Here is a 15,615-nt window from a genome sequence, read left to right as displayed (position 1 = left end):
AAAATTATCCAGTTAAACTAATTTTGTTTAAATGAAAAGGTTTACTGAATAAAATGTGGGATAAAAGAACAAAATATTAGTGTTGATTAATGCTCCTCCAGTTCGTGCTTTTTGTTTTCAAAGCCTCGTATGATAAACCAGGGGCTGTATTCCAGTAGCTTCTTAAGTTAAAAAATAACTGAAGGTGAAATTTTGCGCATTATTTTTTCTTATCTCCGCCATTTTTTTATCCCCCGCCAAAGGCGCGGGGATATTGTTTTGGCGTTGTCCGTCCGGCTGTCCGTCCCTCCGTCCATCCGGCACTTTTGTGTCCGGAGCCATATCTTGGAAGTGCTTTGGCGGATTTCATTGAAACTTGGTATGAGTATATATATGGTTAAGAGGATGATGCACGCCAAATGACATTGTACACCATCTGTAAATTACATAGTTATGGCCCTTTGTATCTTGAAAAAATGCTTTTTTCAGTGTCAAATATAACCCTTTTGTGTCAAGAAGCATATGGGCGGGGGATATCAATTCAACGAATTTGCTTGTTTAATCATAAGATTTCACTTAAGTTAAATTCCGGTAGCTTCATAAACTTAATAAATTTCTTTACTCTGTGTATTTTTTTTCCATATATTTAAAATTATGTTAATTTCCTTTAACTCTTAAAGGAATTTCTTAAAGAGAAATACTAAGCGTCTCATGATTTGTTTTTGACATTTCAAATTTAACTAAAGAAATTTATTTAAGAAATTTCTTAACTTAAGTGAAAACTTAAGAAGCTACTGGATTACGGCCCCTGATCTATAAAATCAACACTAACCTATTATTCTCTATTAAATGTGTGTGTGTTAAGAGTCCTCCCAGATTAGCCTGTGCATTTTTATGTAAACAGTTAAAATAATTAGCATTATATATTTTCACAAACTATTTAACTGATGAAGTTTTCGCTGTGTCTGCTTATTTTATAAGCTTTTCCAATAACTTCTCAGATATTGTCGTCTGCGCAACTACAACGTGCTGTACATCTGCGGTACAGACGAGTATGGGACCGCTACGGAGACCAAGGCCATAGCGGAGGGTCTCACCCCGCAGCAGATATGTGACAAGTACTCGGCCCTCCACCGCGACATCTACAAATGGTTCAATATTGACTTTGACTACTTCGGCAGAACTACTACAGAGCAGCAGAAAGTGTATGGATTGTTCTGAAATTATTATTTGTTTGCTCATGGTAATTGTTATAGACTAAACAAAAAGGATGAAGTTTAAGAAAATGTACTGATGTGTAAGTCTGTCTTATCTTACCTTGTCTGTTAGTATGTCAAATGTATCTGCTTTAAATTTCTATGTTCTGTACAATAATTGAAATGTAATTAGTAATGCATATATGGGTGTAGTCTATAGCTTTATCAAAAGTAATGTCCAGTTTGTGATGCATGACTGATGTATGTTACAGGATAGCGCAGGACATATTTATACATGACTGATATATGTTACAGGATAGCGCAGGACATATTTATACATTACTGATGTATGTTCTAGGATAGCGCAGGACATATTCTGGCATCTCCACAAGAATGGCTACGTACTGACCAACAGTGTGGAGCAACTGCACTGTGAAAACTGTGATAGGTAGGGACCAAGGACTATTTTATTGCAGTTCATTCTGGAAAATCGTGCTTAATGCATGTACCTTAAGTGTCATCCCAGTTAAACCTGTGCGGTCAGCACAGGCTAATCAGGTACAACACATTTTGTTTTAATGGTATGATTCTTTTAAAGGAAGTCTGTTCCTAACATATCAAGTTAGGCGAAGAATGTCCCAGATTAGCCTGTGCTTAACTATTCTCAGGGACGACAAATAAAACACATGCTTTAAGCACAATTTTTCCCAGCACGAGGCTCTTATTGAACAAAAATCATATGTACTAACAGGTTGTTTAAGTCATTGGCACTTAATCAAGCCACCAACATACATGACGACTTTTTTTGCCCCCAAAGGAGGGCATATAGTGATCGGACCGTCTGTCTGTCCGTCTGTCCTTCCGTCACACTTTGTGTTTAGGTTTCGCGTTTTGGTTTCGAAAAATGCTCATAACTTTTGTGTAGCTTCAGATAGCAACTTGATATTTGGCGTGCATGTGTATCTCATGGATCTGCACATTTTGAGTGGTGAAAGGTCAAGGCTTAGGTCATCCTTCAAGGTCAAAGGTCAAATATATGGCTTCAAAGCGGCGCAGAAGGAGGCATTGTATTTCTGACAAAAACATCTCTTGTTTCAAAGTCATTTTATTCATGGCTATTATATATTTAAGATGTCCTCTATCTTTAGGATTTTAGGATCTTTATATCCTGAGATCTTTAGTTATTGATTATGAACATATAATTTTAATAATACATATAAGAAAATATACAATGATTGAAATAAGAAAAAACATGCTTAAAAAAATAGTATTATGATAGAAATAACAACATACATAATATAAATAGTTACAATGCTAATAAATACATTAATAAATACCTAATTGCACTCGTCCCTGGCAGGTTCCTTGCAGACAGGTTCGCGGAGGGCACATGTCCCATGTGTAAGTACGATGACGCCCGTGGAGACCAGTGTGACGCCTGCGGAAAGGTTATCAACGCTGTGGAACTCATCAACCCCAAATGTAAACTGTGTGGCAACAGGCCAAAGGTCCGGTCCAGTGAGCATCTTTTCCTGGATCTTCCCAAGGTAGGGAATGCTGTTCAATTGGGATGCTTGTTTCTTGTTTGCATAAACCCTGTCCTTCTCGTAATATGGGTGAAAATGTCTGTATGCAACCAGCAGAAACCAGAGCAGCCTGTGAGTAAATTGCAGTCTCTTCAGGTGTCATGCTGTTTGCTGCTCATCACTATTCAAAGGTTGAAAATTAAACCTTTTAAACTTGAGTCTAGTGGGAAAAGTCGTACATTTAATTTGATTTTCTAAGGGACTACAAACTCATCAAACTTTGATTCAAAGCGTTAAAAGAACTTATTGCAGCAAAGCAGAGCTAAGTCACTGATATTTGCTTGAAAAATGTTTGTTTTGTAACACAGACAAAAGTCGTAAATAAAAATTTATACAACTTATCACAGGCAGAGCCGAAGCTCCAAGTCCACCTGGACAGTGTATTCCAGACTGGATTGTGGACGAACAATGCGAAGGTGATCACCAAGTCCTGGATACGAGACGGGCTCAAACCTCGGTGCATCAGTCGTGACCTCAAGTGGGGAATACCGGTGCCTCTAGAGGGCTTCACAGACAAGGTGCAACATTTGTAATGAGTGTACATTAATTTGACTAGCTGGAAACAAACAGGGCTTAATGCATGTGCGTAAAGTGTTGTCTCTGATTAACGTTTTCAGTCAGCAAAGGCTAATCAGGGACAACACTTTCTTCTGTTATGTTTTTTATGCCCCAAGGTTGAATGATCAGAGGGTATATTGTTTTTGGCCTGTATGTCTACCATTGTATGTGTGTGTCTGTCCCAAAACTTAAACCTTACTCATAAAATAAAAACTCTTGGGTCTATGTTCTTTTATCTTCACATGTGCGGGCATCTCATTGAGATCTACACTAAAAAATAGTTTGAGGTCACTAGGTCAAAGGTCAAGGTCACTGTTACATTCAAAATATAACCTTGTTTATAAAATAGCTGCCGTGCGGCTTAAAAGCACAGTAGGGGGTATTGTTTCACAAACACAGCTCTTGTTTTTAACCAGGTTTTCCGAAGGAAGATTGGGGATGTCGGCGGGCGGGCGATCGGGCGGGCGGGCTGGCGGGCGGAAAAAGCTTGTCCGGGCCATAACTTTGTCGTTCATTGTCAGATTTTAAAATTATTTGGCACATGTGTTCACCATCATAAGACGGTGTGTCACGCGAAAGAATTACGTCAATATCTCCAAGGTCAAGGTCGCCACAACTAAAAATAGATTGATTTTGAAACAACTATGTAACTATGAACGATCAGTAACAATGCACATTTTGATTTTAAGTTGTCTCTCTTTATCAGACTTTTTTTTTCTAATTGAAATCAAGGTCAATTTTACGCAAGGGGGTTAACAATACACATTTTGAATTGTCTCCCTTTATCAGACTTTTTTTCATCTGAAAACCTGGTTTTGTGACAATTTTGTCCCTTGTTGTTTAAAAGAATGTCTGTTCTCAACAAAAATCTACTAAATCGGAAATATTGTGTTTGTACACATGCTAATGTGAGACGCCACTAAATGCTCATGCATAAAGCCCAGTTTTTCCAAGGCAAGGCTTATTTACTCTTTAGGTAATGTTATTGTTCCCTACCGGTGAAACCGGAGGAGACTTTTGGTTTGCGCTCTGTCTGTCAGTCTGTAAGTCAGTCTGTAAGTCAGTCTGTCTGTCACACTTTTCTGGATCCTGCGATAACTTTAACAGTTCTTCATGTTTTTTCATGAAACTTGAAACATGGATAGATGGCAATATGGAGATTATGCGCCATTTCATTTTGTTCCTACGTCAAGAATTCTGGTTGCTATGGTAACAAATAAAAAAAAATAGTGGAATTGCTGACAATAGTGGAGCCGGTAGGGGACTATATTGCTTGGCAATAGTCTTGTTTATTATATGTTACTCTAAATGGCAATCAGTAGGGGACAATATTGCTTGGCAATCTCTTGTTTCATGTTGTTTCATGCTTGAATGCTGAGTTCAGGTGCAGAAACATTAAAACCTCTCTGCCAATATAATATTGATTTGTTTGAAATTATTCCTATAGCCATGCTGCTCAACCACTGATTGAAATAGGATGGTAATCAGTTACTGGTAAAGCATGTGCACTCTGTGCTGGAAAACCATACATGTACATGTATAACCCAGTAAACATGTGAGTAGTTGACTGCGGTGACATGATTAAAGATTAATCCATTTACCTAAAGTGTCGTCCCATATTAGCATTAAAATCTTCAGGCCTTTTTCTATGTCCACTTATTTCTCCATTTTCGAATGAATTGATTTCTTTCTTTTACATGCGCATAATGTTTTTCAGGTGTTTTACGTTTGGTTTGACGCCCCCATCGGCTACATCTCAATCACTGCCAACTACACCGAGCACTGGGCACACTGGTGGAAGAACCCAGAACACGTCCAACTGTACAACTTTCTTGGGAAAGACAACGTCCCCTTTCACAGCGTGATTTTCCCTGCGTCACTGCTGGGGGCTGACGATCACTACACTGTGGTGGGGCACATGTCTGCTACAGGTGAGGACAGAAACCTCAAATGTCAATATAAACATTTAAGGCGCCTTCACTGTTCAGGAATTTCTAGTCAAAAGGAGATGCATGTAATGCTATTCTCTGTTTATTATATATTACTCAAAAAAGCACCATATTTTATTACCATTCAGGGATTTGAATGTACCTCATTCAAAATGATTTTTCCCTTGTAAACAAATATACACTTTAATGAGGAAAGTTAAACACATTTTATCAATTATATGTGTATCCACGCATAATCATATATTGTTTACTTCAATGCAAAAAAGAGACTAATTTGTTCTTATCACTTTGCCATTAATTGACCAATTCAAACAAGTTTGCTCATATTTATTAAAAAACAACAGTTCTGTCTATGTGTTCTGTGAAGAAATCTGCATACAATACTTGGGATTTCCCAACAGTGTACATGAATGTGTTAATCTTTTGGTACCTTTTCTTCTGTACATTTATTCTAGTTTTTCATTCATCAACGTTTTATCTAATTTAAAAACAAGAAAGGTCATATATCTGCATGTATGCCTGCTTAAAAGTGAAGGGTCAAAGCAGTTTTCGAAATCACGTTAGTTATATTTTATGCTCTTTTTCTTCCTGAGACTTGCCCTGGGAACACCGAGCTTAACCCTTTGCATGCTGGGAAATTTGTCCTCTGCTAAAATGTCGTCTGCTGAATTTCTCAAATTAGCATTTTCTTCGATTTTTTTCAAAGAATATTATCAGAATAGCAAACAGTTTGGATCCTGATGAGACTCCACATTCTGTGGCATCTCATCTGGATCCAAACTGTTTGCAAAAGCTTTCAAAATTCGGTTCCCGCACTGAAAGGGTTAATGCATTAAGTATCGTCTCAGATTAGTCAGTGCAGTCTGAAGGCTAATCAACGAGAACACTGTCTGCTTTTAAAGTATTTTTGTTCTAATGAAGTCTCTTCCAAACACAAATCTAATCTAGGTTGAAAGCGTCCTCCCTGAATAGCCTGTGTGGCCTGCACATGCTAATATGGGACGACACTTTAGGCAAATGGATTAAGAGTGGTTTTCTCATTGTGAGGCTTTCTATAATTTAGAGTACTTGAACTATGAGGACGGCAAGTTCTCCAAGAGTCGAGGCACGGGTGTGTTTGGTGATCAGGCACGTGACACTGGCATCCCAGCAGACATCTACAGGTTCTACCTGCTCTATGTGAGGCCAGAAACTCAGGTGAGGTTACACACTACCATATTAATAATGTGTTATCTTGTTACCAGTTTCATAAGATTTCATGGGTTAATTAAGTTTTACCGCAGTCAATGATATCCAAAAAAGGAGTGGAATTAAAATTGATTTTACAAAAGATCCAACTAACTGTTTCGATTTTTCAATGTTTTGGTCAATATTGCAGGGTAATTTCTTACCCCTCTAAGTTCTTAATGAAATCAAATGATTTCATTGTAATAAACTATGATTTAAGTATGGGTTATTATGTTAAATGAACCAAACTAAGACAATTAAATCGAGGTTTGAGAGGCTTATTGTAGATTTACAGTATGTCTAAGCTTATGTTTAAGCTTGACCCAATTTATTTATTTTGTCTGTGAAATGTATGTACATAATCAATTTATTTTAAGCTTGAAAAAAATGTATTTATTTTTGTCTGTGATATGTTAACTAACTCAAGATGATCTTGTGTGCTTTGTTAAATGTAAAAATTCAAAATTGTATTTATTTCATAAACACCAAAACAGGACAGCAGTTTCAGCTGGGATGATCTATTTTTAAAGAACAACAGCGAGCTTTTAAATAACCTTGGTAACTTCATAAACAGGTATGGCACATCATGATTTTGTTTGTTATAAGCAATTGTCAATATTTAGTTTTATATTGTTACATTAACCCTCTCAGTGCGGGAACCGAATTTTAAAGGCCTTTGCAAACAGTTTGGATCCAGATGAGACGCCACAGAACGTGGCGTCTCATCAGGATCCAAACTGTTTGCTATTCTGATAGTATTCTTTGAAAAAAATCGAAGAAAATGCTTATTTTAGAAATTCTGCAGACGACATTTTAGCAGACGACAAATTTCCCAGCATGCAAAGGGTTAAATGATCATCACTAGCCTGTTTTTCGGCTTTAATTATCTTGTAATCTTGAATGATAAATTAACTTCTTCTGGAGGAGTTATTTCATGTCTAAAACATGGATGTAATGTTTGTATAATTGATTTTCTATTCAAATGATTCTGCTAGATGGGTTCTATGGATTATTTCTACTAGAGGCCTGTGGCCACAGTGAATGATATCACAAAGTAATGGATCAATAGATTGGCTATACCAACTTAACTGGAATCTATCAGTTGACAATTGTAATGAATCTTCTCCCTAAATTCAGCAACAGAAGAAGTCACTTCTTAATTTCTGCAAAATGGAAAAGTCACTTCTCCCTAAATTTGGGCAAGGATGACCCTGGCAGCCTGTATGTTTTCTTTTTTATGCCCCCGAATCGAATGATCGGGGGTATATTGTTTTTGTTATGCCCCCGGATCGAATTATCAGGGGTATATTGTTTTGGGCCTGTCTGTCATTCTGTCACTCTGTCATTCTGTTCAAAAACTTTAACCTTGGTCATAACGTTTGCAATATTGAAGCTAGCAACTTGATATTTGGCATGCATGTGTATCTCATGGAACTGCACATTTTGAGTGATGAAAGGTCAAGGTCATCTTTCAAGGTCAAAGGTCAAATATATGGCTTCAAAGCGGCGCAGTAGGGGCATTGTGTTTCTGACAAACACATCTCTTGTTTTTACTCGTAGTTATAAATGTCTTGTACTAAAATGTTGAATCTCAGAGCTTATCGGGTACATTATTCTAACTCCGTAGTTCACAGTGAACTAATTTTAGTCAAAAAGAATCCTTTAGCTATAATGGACCTGTTGTTTACATAATACTGTACTTCTTTTACACACACAAAATACTTGAACATTCAAAGTTCTAAGCATTTCCAGTACATTAGTTCTGTGCTAAATTCTCATTCTCTGATCAGTTTTTTGACATCTGTTTAGTATTCCAGTTTGTAAATTTTAAAAAGAGTTTAATTAAGTGGCCTGCATTACTAAAGTAAGCTGTTAAAAATCAGGTTTATAGTCTGATATTGACATACAAACACATTTGCAGACAACTTTTCATTAATCCCTGGGTCATATTGCTCCATTCACCGTCTGCGTAGTCTGCAGCCATGGGACATTGGCATATTTCCCGCACAGATACCCATTTATACACCTGAGTGCAGAAAGGAAAACTTCTGATTATTTTCTTGCTGAAGAAAATTTCAGGGTTCAAGCAGTGATCAAACCAGGAAACTTTATCCTGAAACTTATAAAACTCTGATTTTTCAGAGCTCTGATGTTTGTGAGCAATAGTTTTGGTGGCAGTATACAACAGATGGACCTCTTGGCTGACGATTTCAATTTGATTGCTCTGGTGACGAGAGAGCTGCGTTCATACATTGACAATATGGAAAACGCAAGGTTCGCAAAAAATCTTGATGTGCACTCTGGGAAAACAGGGCTTAATGCAGTCTGCACAGGCTTATCAGGGCCAACACTTTCTGCTTTTGTTTTAATTTGAGTGTAAAGGAAGTCAGATTGTAGCAAAAATCCAGTTTATGCGGAAAGTGTTGTCCCTGATTACCCTGTGCATTTAACTTCAATTTCCAGAAGCGATGCCAACTTGTTTTTAAGCCATGAAAAAATTTTGATAAGCAAATAGCTACTCACAGACATCAGCAATATTGGAAACCCATGTTCTGCAGAAAACTTTCTGTAAGCTTAATAGTAATTATTAGCAATATTGTTATGACTTGTTGTTAAGCCATGTATCTTTTTATAAGGTAAACAGATGTGTGTTAATATGTACCATAATGATATGGAAAATACAAGGTTTGCAATTTTAAGTATTAATTGAATTTCATATATGCAAGAAAAGACAGTAACTTCATTCAAAAGCAATTATGTAAATGACTAGATATTGCTCTCTGCATATTACATTTCAAATATTAAATATGCTGTTTAATGTTCCAATGTACATTTGACTCAGAACCAGATACATAAACAAAGAATTTTACCTAATAAACCAATGTCTTTCCTGGAATAGGGAAATCTTATGGAATAAACACACTTCATTTTGTTGAAGCAAAATATCAAGTGAGATGCATTTACAACTGATCTCTGCATTTATTGTGACAATGTCTTTACTCTTAAGTTATAAATGCTAACCACCCAGCTAGAAACCAGGCCATCTTGCTAAAGAGAATTTATATTTGGCTACAATTTTTTCTTCCATAAATCCCATTTAATCCCAAAATGACAAGAATTTGGTCCTTTAGAGGCAAATTTGGTCAACAAATATTTTGAGCCCGGGAAAGTCCTGATACCAACATTTCAATGTCTTGTTCTTGAAATATTTTTTTTTTTTAAAAGATGTGTGAATAGGAACCAATTTTCAAGGTTGATTCTGTGTATCGTGTTCCAGAATTCGGGACTCCATCCGGAACATTCTCAGCATATCTCGACTTGGGAACCAGTTCATGCAGGAAAACAAGCCATGGGTGCTTGTGAAAGGATTAGACATTGAGAAGTAAGGAACCAAGAGGGTACTCATTTTTAACCAGGTTTTCCGAAGGAAAAAACTGGTTATTAGATTGGCGAATGCGGGCGGGCTGGCTGGCTGGCGGGCTGGCGGGCTGGCGGAATAAGCTTGTCCGGGCCATAACTATGTCGTTCATTGTCAGATTTTAAAATCATTTGGCACATTTGTTCACCATCATTGGACGGTGTGTCGCGCGAAATAATTACGTCGATATCTCCAAGGTCAAGGTCACACTTTGAGTTCAAAGGTCAAAAATGGCCATAAATGAGCTTGTCCGAGCCATAACTATGTCGTTCATCGTCAGATTTTAAAATCATTTGGCACATTTGTTCACCATCATTGGACGGTGTGTCGCGCGAAATGATTACGTCCATATCTCCAAGGTCAAGGTCACACTTTGAGTTCAAAGGTCAAAAATGGCCATAAATGAGCTTGTCCTGGCCATAACTATGTCATTCATTGTGAGATTTTAAAATCATTTGGCACATTTGTTCACCATCATGGGACGGTGTGTCCCACGAAAGAATCACGTCAATATCTCCAATGTCAAGGTCGCCACGACTAAAAATAGATATAAAAAAAAAAAAAAAACTTACAAAGGGGGTTAATTTTTTTTGGTCATTTCAAAAGTTCAGTTTGAGTTTTCTCCCTTTATCAGATTTTTTTTTCACAATGAAAACCTGGTTTTGTGACAATTTTGTCCCTTGTTGTTCCGTGTTATATAATGAGCTATATATAAACGTCCTTCAAATTATAGTACTACTATAATTTGATGGACTTTAAGTCATATTAATCAGGCTGATTGTACATGACCTAGATTGATCAGGCTAATTGTACCTGACCTTGATTGATCAGGCTGATAGTAGTTGACCTATATCAGTGGATGCAGACAATATGTGTATATAAGACAGTACAATATTCTAGTATATGGTATATGAAGGTATTAACATTAACTTTCAAGTCCACTAGTCCAGTTGGACTCTTATGCACTGCTATTAAACTGCTCGTACTTACTCCCTGATGAAAACCAAAACCATTGGCATATTGGGCTTTTAAAAAGGGTACAATAATTGCAAGGCAAGCCAGTATTTGCTATTGTTGGCACATATGCAAACACATGTAAAACATAAACAAAATATTACAAGGAGTTTAAATAAGCAGGTTTTTAAAAATCCATTGACCAATACATTTCCTTCTAAGCTCCTATTTTATTAGTATTATCTGTACGTATTTAAGAAGAACTAAATAAATAATAAGCGTTCATAACGTTGAACAAAATTGAACTGTACATCCCTTATTATACAGCCTCTCAGCCTCTTACAGACAAATATAAGCCTCGCTCTTAGCAAATTTTATGGAACTTAATTCTTGTGCATAAAATATCGTCCCAGTTAAGCCTTATTTTTTATTTCTCACATTGTCCAAAGGTCTCGTGCTGGTACAGTAGTGAGCCTGGCAGCCAATCTGGCGTGCCTGCTGTCCGTGTTGCTGCACCCGTTGATGCCAGAGGTCAGCGCAACCATCCAGCGCCAGTTGAACGCCCCTCAGTCTTGCAATGTGGTCTATGAGGATTTTGTGTGTCACCCGGACCCCGGGCACAAGATTGGGCAGGTGTGTTGAAGGTTTCCCGGTACTTCCCCAGTTGATTTTCAACCAGCGTGCACAAAACTTGATATAACAGCGCTATGGTTGAGTGTATGTGCATGTGTGCATGATTGAGTACATGTATGCGTCTGAGCTGGTTTTGACTGTAACAATGCCATAATGTAGCAATTCAACAATAACTTTCAACAAATACTGTCATAAAAAAGACAATGTGTTTCGTGTAACACCCTTCTTTGAATAAGGTCAAGATCTCAACCAGAGGTCAAAGGTCAAATATTTATACTTACCACAAATGACCATCACAATGAAACGGCATGCCACTCGTCGCCCGACCTCAACATTATTGGTAACGAGGTCAAATGTCAAATTTCGTCATTTAACACATTTTCCAGACTGTGATTTTGTCAATCAACATACAATTGAAATAACTTACCACATGTTTCCTATGAGAACAATATATGTCACATAAAACAACTCCTTACCCAAAATGTCAGGGTCCAATATTAAGGTCAATGGTTGAATTTGGCCATAAATCAACTTGTCAGAACATTTTATTTATCATTTATGATTCATTTAAAAATAATTTATACCACAAATGCTGACCATGTGGAGCAGGTGTGATAAAGGGGCCTTTTCATGTTTTGGTAAATCGACAAAATGAGAGAAAAAAATGTTTCAGATTCGCAAATTTTCGTTGTAGTTATGATATTTATGAGAAAACAGTAACACTGAACATTTACCAGAGTTCTTTTGTATGAAATTATTTAACAGCTTAATGCAGATGTAATATGATTGGAGATGATTGCAACTTAATTCAAACTTTATTGACAATTCTTGAAGCGCATATACTTTATTTCCTCATTCGTGTGCAGTTGGCTTTCTTTGTTCAACCATCCACTCAAAGATTCCAGTCACGAAGAGCTAAAAATAAAAAGTATTTATCTGGTTGATATGCTCTTTATTCAGTTTCAAGCACTAACAAGTGCTTTTATTATTTGCAGCCATCACCGCTGTTCCAGAAAATAGAAGCAAGCACAATTGCAGAGTTAAAGAAACGCTTTGCGGGCCAGGGACCTGCTGCTCCCAGCAAACCCAAGGTGATTGTAAACCAATAAGTTCTCATTTATTTTAAGATAAAAAATTAAAAACAAAGTATGCAGTAGAAACTGATAACAAGAAAACCCTAACACAAGTAAAAAAAGTATTAAACAAATGTAAAAAAGTTTTAGAAGAATGCAAACTTTGAAAAATCTGTGTAAAAAGTTTAGTAACAGCGTTATATATATATATATTTCCAACAAAATGTTGAGTAATACCAAATCCTGATCTTTAACAAAAAATCAGATATGTTACAGTAACACAATATACATACAGAAAAGCATATTTATGTCTTAAACGTTACTTTAATCCTAATCTCAAGCACATTATCTCATACATATCGCTTCAGCCTAAGAAAGGAGGGGAACCTTCACAGAACTCCCAGACAGCAACCAGTCCTGCGGAGGTAGAGCGATTACAAGGGGAGGTAACAAATCAGGTCAGTCAAAGAGAGGTTATATGGGTAGGTAATAAATAATGTGGGTCACCGTGAGGTTACAAAGGGAGGTAACAGATAATATGAATTATATGGAGTGGTTTCAAGGGGAGTTAATAAAGAAGAGGAATTATATGGCGTGGTTACAAGGGAGTAGATAAAGAAGGTGAATTATATTGAATGGTTACAAGGGAGTAAATAAAGAAGGTGAATTATATTGAGTAGTTACAAGGGAGTAAATAAAGAAGCTGAATTATATGGTTACAAGGGGGTGGGGGTGATGAAGAACATGAATTATATGGAGTAGTTACAAGAGGAGGTAATATAGGAGGTGTATTATATTAAGTGGTTTAATGGGCAGGTAAGCAAGAAGGTGAATAATATAGGGGGTTTACAAGGGGAAGTAATAAAGAAGGTAAATCATATAGATGGTTTACAAGGAGAGGTAACACAGTGGAGGATTTATGGGTTCAAGAGGGGATAACAAAACAGGAGAGTTATATAAGTTAAGTTACACGGAGAGGTATAAAATCAGCTGAGTTATATAGAAGTTAAAAAGTCGACAAGTCATTTACTAATCACATGTTCATGTCACAGTACATATGAGTAAGAAATTATTATTATAGGATGATTTAAGAGTTGATACTACTTAATGTGTGGTGATGAAATGCAGGGGTGTGGAAGTACAATGACCATTTGGTCCGAAGCAGCATTTATTTTTCACAACAGTCCTGCTAGCTTAGTTGGTAGAGCAACAAAGCCCTGGCTTGTTGGTTGGATTACCGGTTTATAGTTCACTCTAATATGACTAATATAATAATGAAACACCCAAATAAACAAACAGAAGTATTCTGCCTGATGAGTAAATTTGTCCTGTCTACTTATTCAAAAACAAGAACAATCAGAAAGTGTGAAAATGATAAAAGTTGGAAGTTTATTATTTTAATATTAAATGTTTATGTTTAAAAGAATACATGTGTTCAATTTATAATTAACGAGACAAAAAACACTGAAATGATCAGAATAACATATACATGTATCAGTATTTTTATATGGGAAAAATACTTTTCTCTGCAGACTTTTTTGTTGAATGTGTCCATAGACAAATAACATATGTTGATTAAGGATAATGTCTACACCCCTGATTTGATGGTATGGTCTGTTGATATTTCCAGGCGAACAAGGTTCGAGACTTGAAAGCAAAGAAGGCAGAGAAGGGTGTAATAGACGCTGAAGTGAAGCTCCTCCTGGATCTGAAGAAACAGCTTGCTGACACACAAGTACCCTCTGCCGTCACAGAAACCGGGGGAGGTAAAAATAAGGGTGAGAAGGGAGATCAGCCAGCGGTGAAACAGGAGGTGAAAGTAACAGCCAACAACGTGACTTCCAGTCCTGCAGAAGTTGAGAGACTGAATAAGCTTGTTACTGAGCAGGTATAGTATAAGCTATAAGCACCACAAGAAAGTGTTCTATTTACAGCACATTTATTTATGCTAGATTATGCTTTTATGTCATCTTATTGAAAATTTGCATTTGATGGAGATTTGCATTTACAAGAATTAAACATTAATTTTTCAAAAAAGACTTGCTGTTGGTGGCTGTTGCAATGATGAAATGGAGTCAGTGAGATCTCAAGATCTTGCGGAATACTGGTTTATCACAGGAATCGAATTTTCTCTAAAGTTTTAGGCCTTTAATGCAAGCAAGCTTAATAAATATGTTTAAATAAAACAAAATTACTTTATTTAATGCATTTATTTATTTATTTGTGACCATGCATATGTTAAAAACGTGTTGTGTCTAATTTTTTTCGCCAGGGTAACAAAGTTAGAGAGTTGAAGACCACAAAGGCAGAGAAAGCGCTGGTTGACACAGAAGTGTCAAAACTTCTTGACCTCAAACATCAGCTTGCGCTTGCCCAAGGAGAGAACCCTGATGCCTCACCAGCAGGAGGGAAACAGAAGGGCAAGAAAAAGTGATTACTACTTCAGGGGATGCAATTGGAACAGCCTTAAACAATGGCTATTTGAATGAATAATTTGAAACTATTTGCCTAAATTCTGTTGTTCAGTTTTCGTATAATAAGTACAAGTTAGACATAATAGACTTAACACAATAACTTGTGTATTTTGATATACTATAAAACACTGTCTTGTTTTATTATCAGAGTACTGCATGTAATACTTGTATCAACGTTTTATTTGACACAAAGAGCTTCTATACATATGACTACTCTCTTAAACTTCTTTAAACTGCTTTAAACGAAACTGTATGAAACAACTCTCGAATTAACTATATAACTTGAAGATGTTTTTAGTTTTGTAGTATTTATCAATCAGATCTTATGCCAGTTTTTGTGTTTTGCAATAATAGTGCAAATATTTGTTTATGAGAGCCATTGAAAATTGAATTTGTGCACTTGTATTTATTAAATAAATAAACGAAAATCATTATAAATTGTTTGTTTTCTATTGATATTTTTTCATGTCTCAAGCGTTTTGTTGTGAGTGTTTCTCTTGTATTACACTTTCATTCAACCCGTTAGTTCGGAATAGTTTAAACATTACCTATATAAAATAACGACAAT

General features: G+C 36.4%; 1 protein-coding gene across 32 annotated transcripts in view; it reads left to right on the top strand.

Annotated features, from left to right (window-relative positions):
- Positions 1-15,255, top strand: part of LOC127846667 (methionine--tRNA ligase, cytoplasmic-like) — a 168,699-nt gene extending 153,444 nt beyond the window's left edge. For 3 of the 32 annotated variants that reach the window (XM_052378118.1, XM_052378140.1, XM_052378136.1), the window contains exons 17-22: positions 9,773-9,877; positions 11,317-11,500; positions 12,496-12,591; positions 12,942-13,031; positions 14,204-14,461; positions 14,846-15,249. In XM_052378118.1, the coding sequence (XP_052234078.1) occupies positions 9,773-9,877; positions 11,317-11,500; positions 12,496-12,591; positions 12,942-13,031; positions 14,204-14,461; positions 14,846-15,007 (895 nt within the window). In that variant the 3' untranslated portion in view covers positions 15,008-15,249. Of the gene's footprint in view, positions 1-2,535; positions 2,723-3,108; positions 3,280-5,036; positions 5,251-6,331; positions 6,466-6,989; positions 7,070-8,637; positions 8,770-9,772; positions 9,878-11,316; positions 11,501-12,495; positions 12,592-12,941; positions 13,032-14,203; positions 14,462-14,845 lie in introns of all 32 variants that reach the window. The other 29 variants (XM_052378139.1, XM_052378135.1, XM_052378134.1 and 26 more) reach the window with 23 other exon arrangements.
- Positions 15,256-15,615: the final 360 nt, after the last annotated feature.

Source organism: Dreissena polymorpha, chromosome 9 (genome assembly GCF_020536995.1).
Source record: "Dreissena polymorpha isolate Duluth1 chromosome 9, UMN_Dpol_1.0, whole genome shotgun sequence".
Classification (NCBI taxonomy): Eukaryota; Metazoa; Mollusca; class Bivalvia; order Myida; family Dreissenidae; genus Dreissena; species Dreissena polymorpha.
The sequence above is the reverse complement of the archived record's forward strand: the minus strand, read 5'-3'. Positions and strand labels throughout refer to the sequence as shown.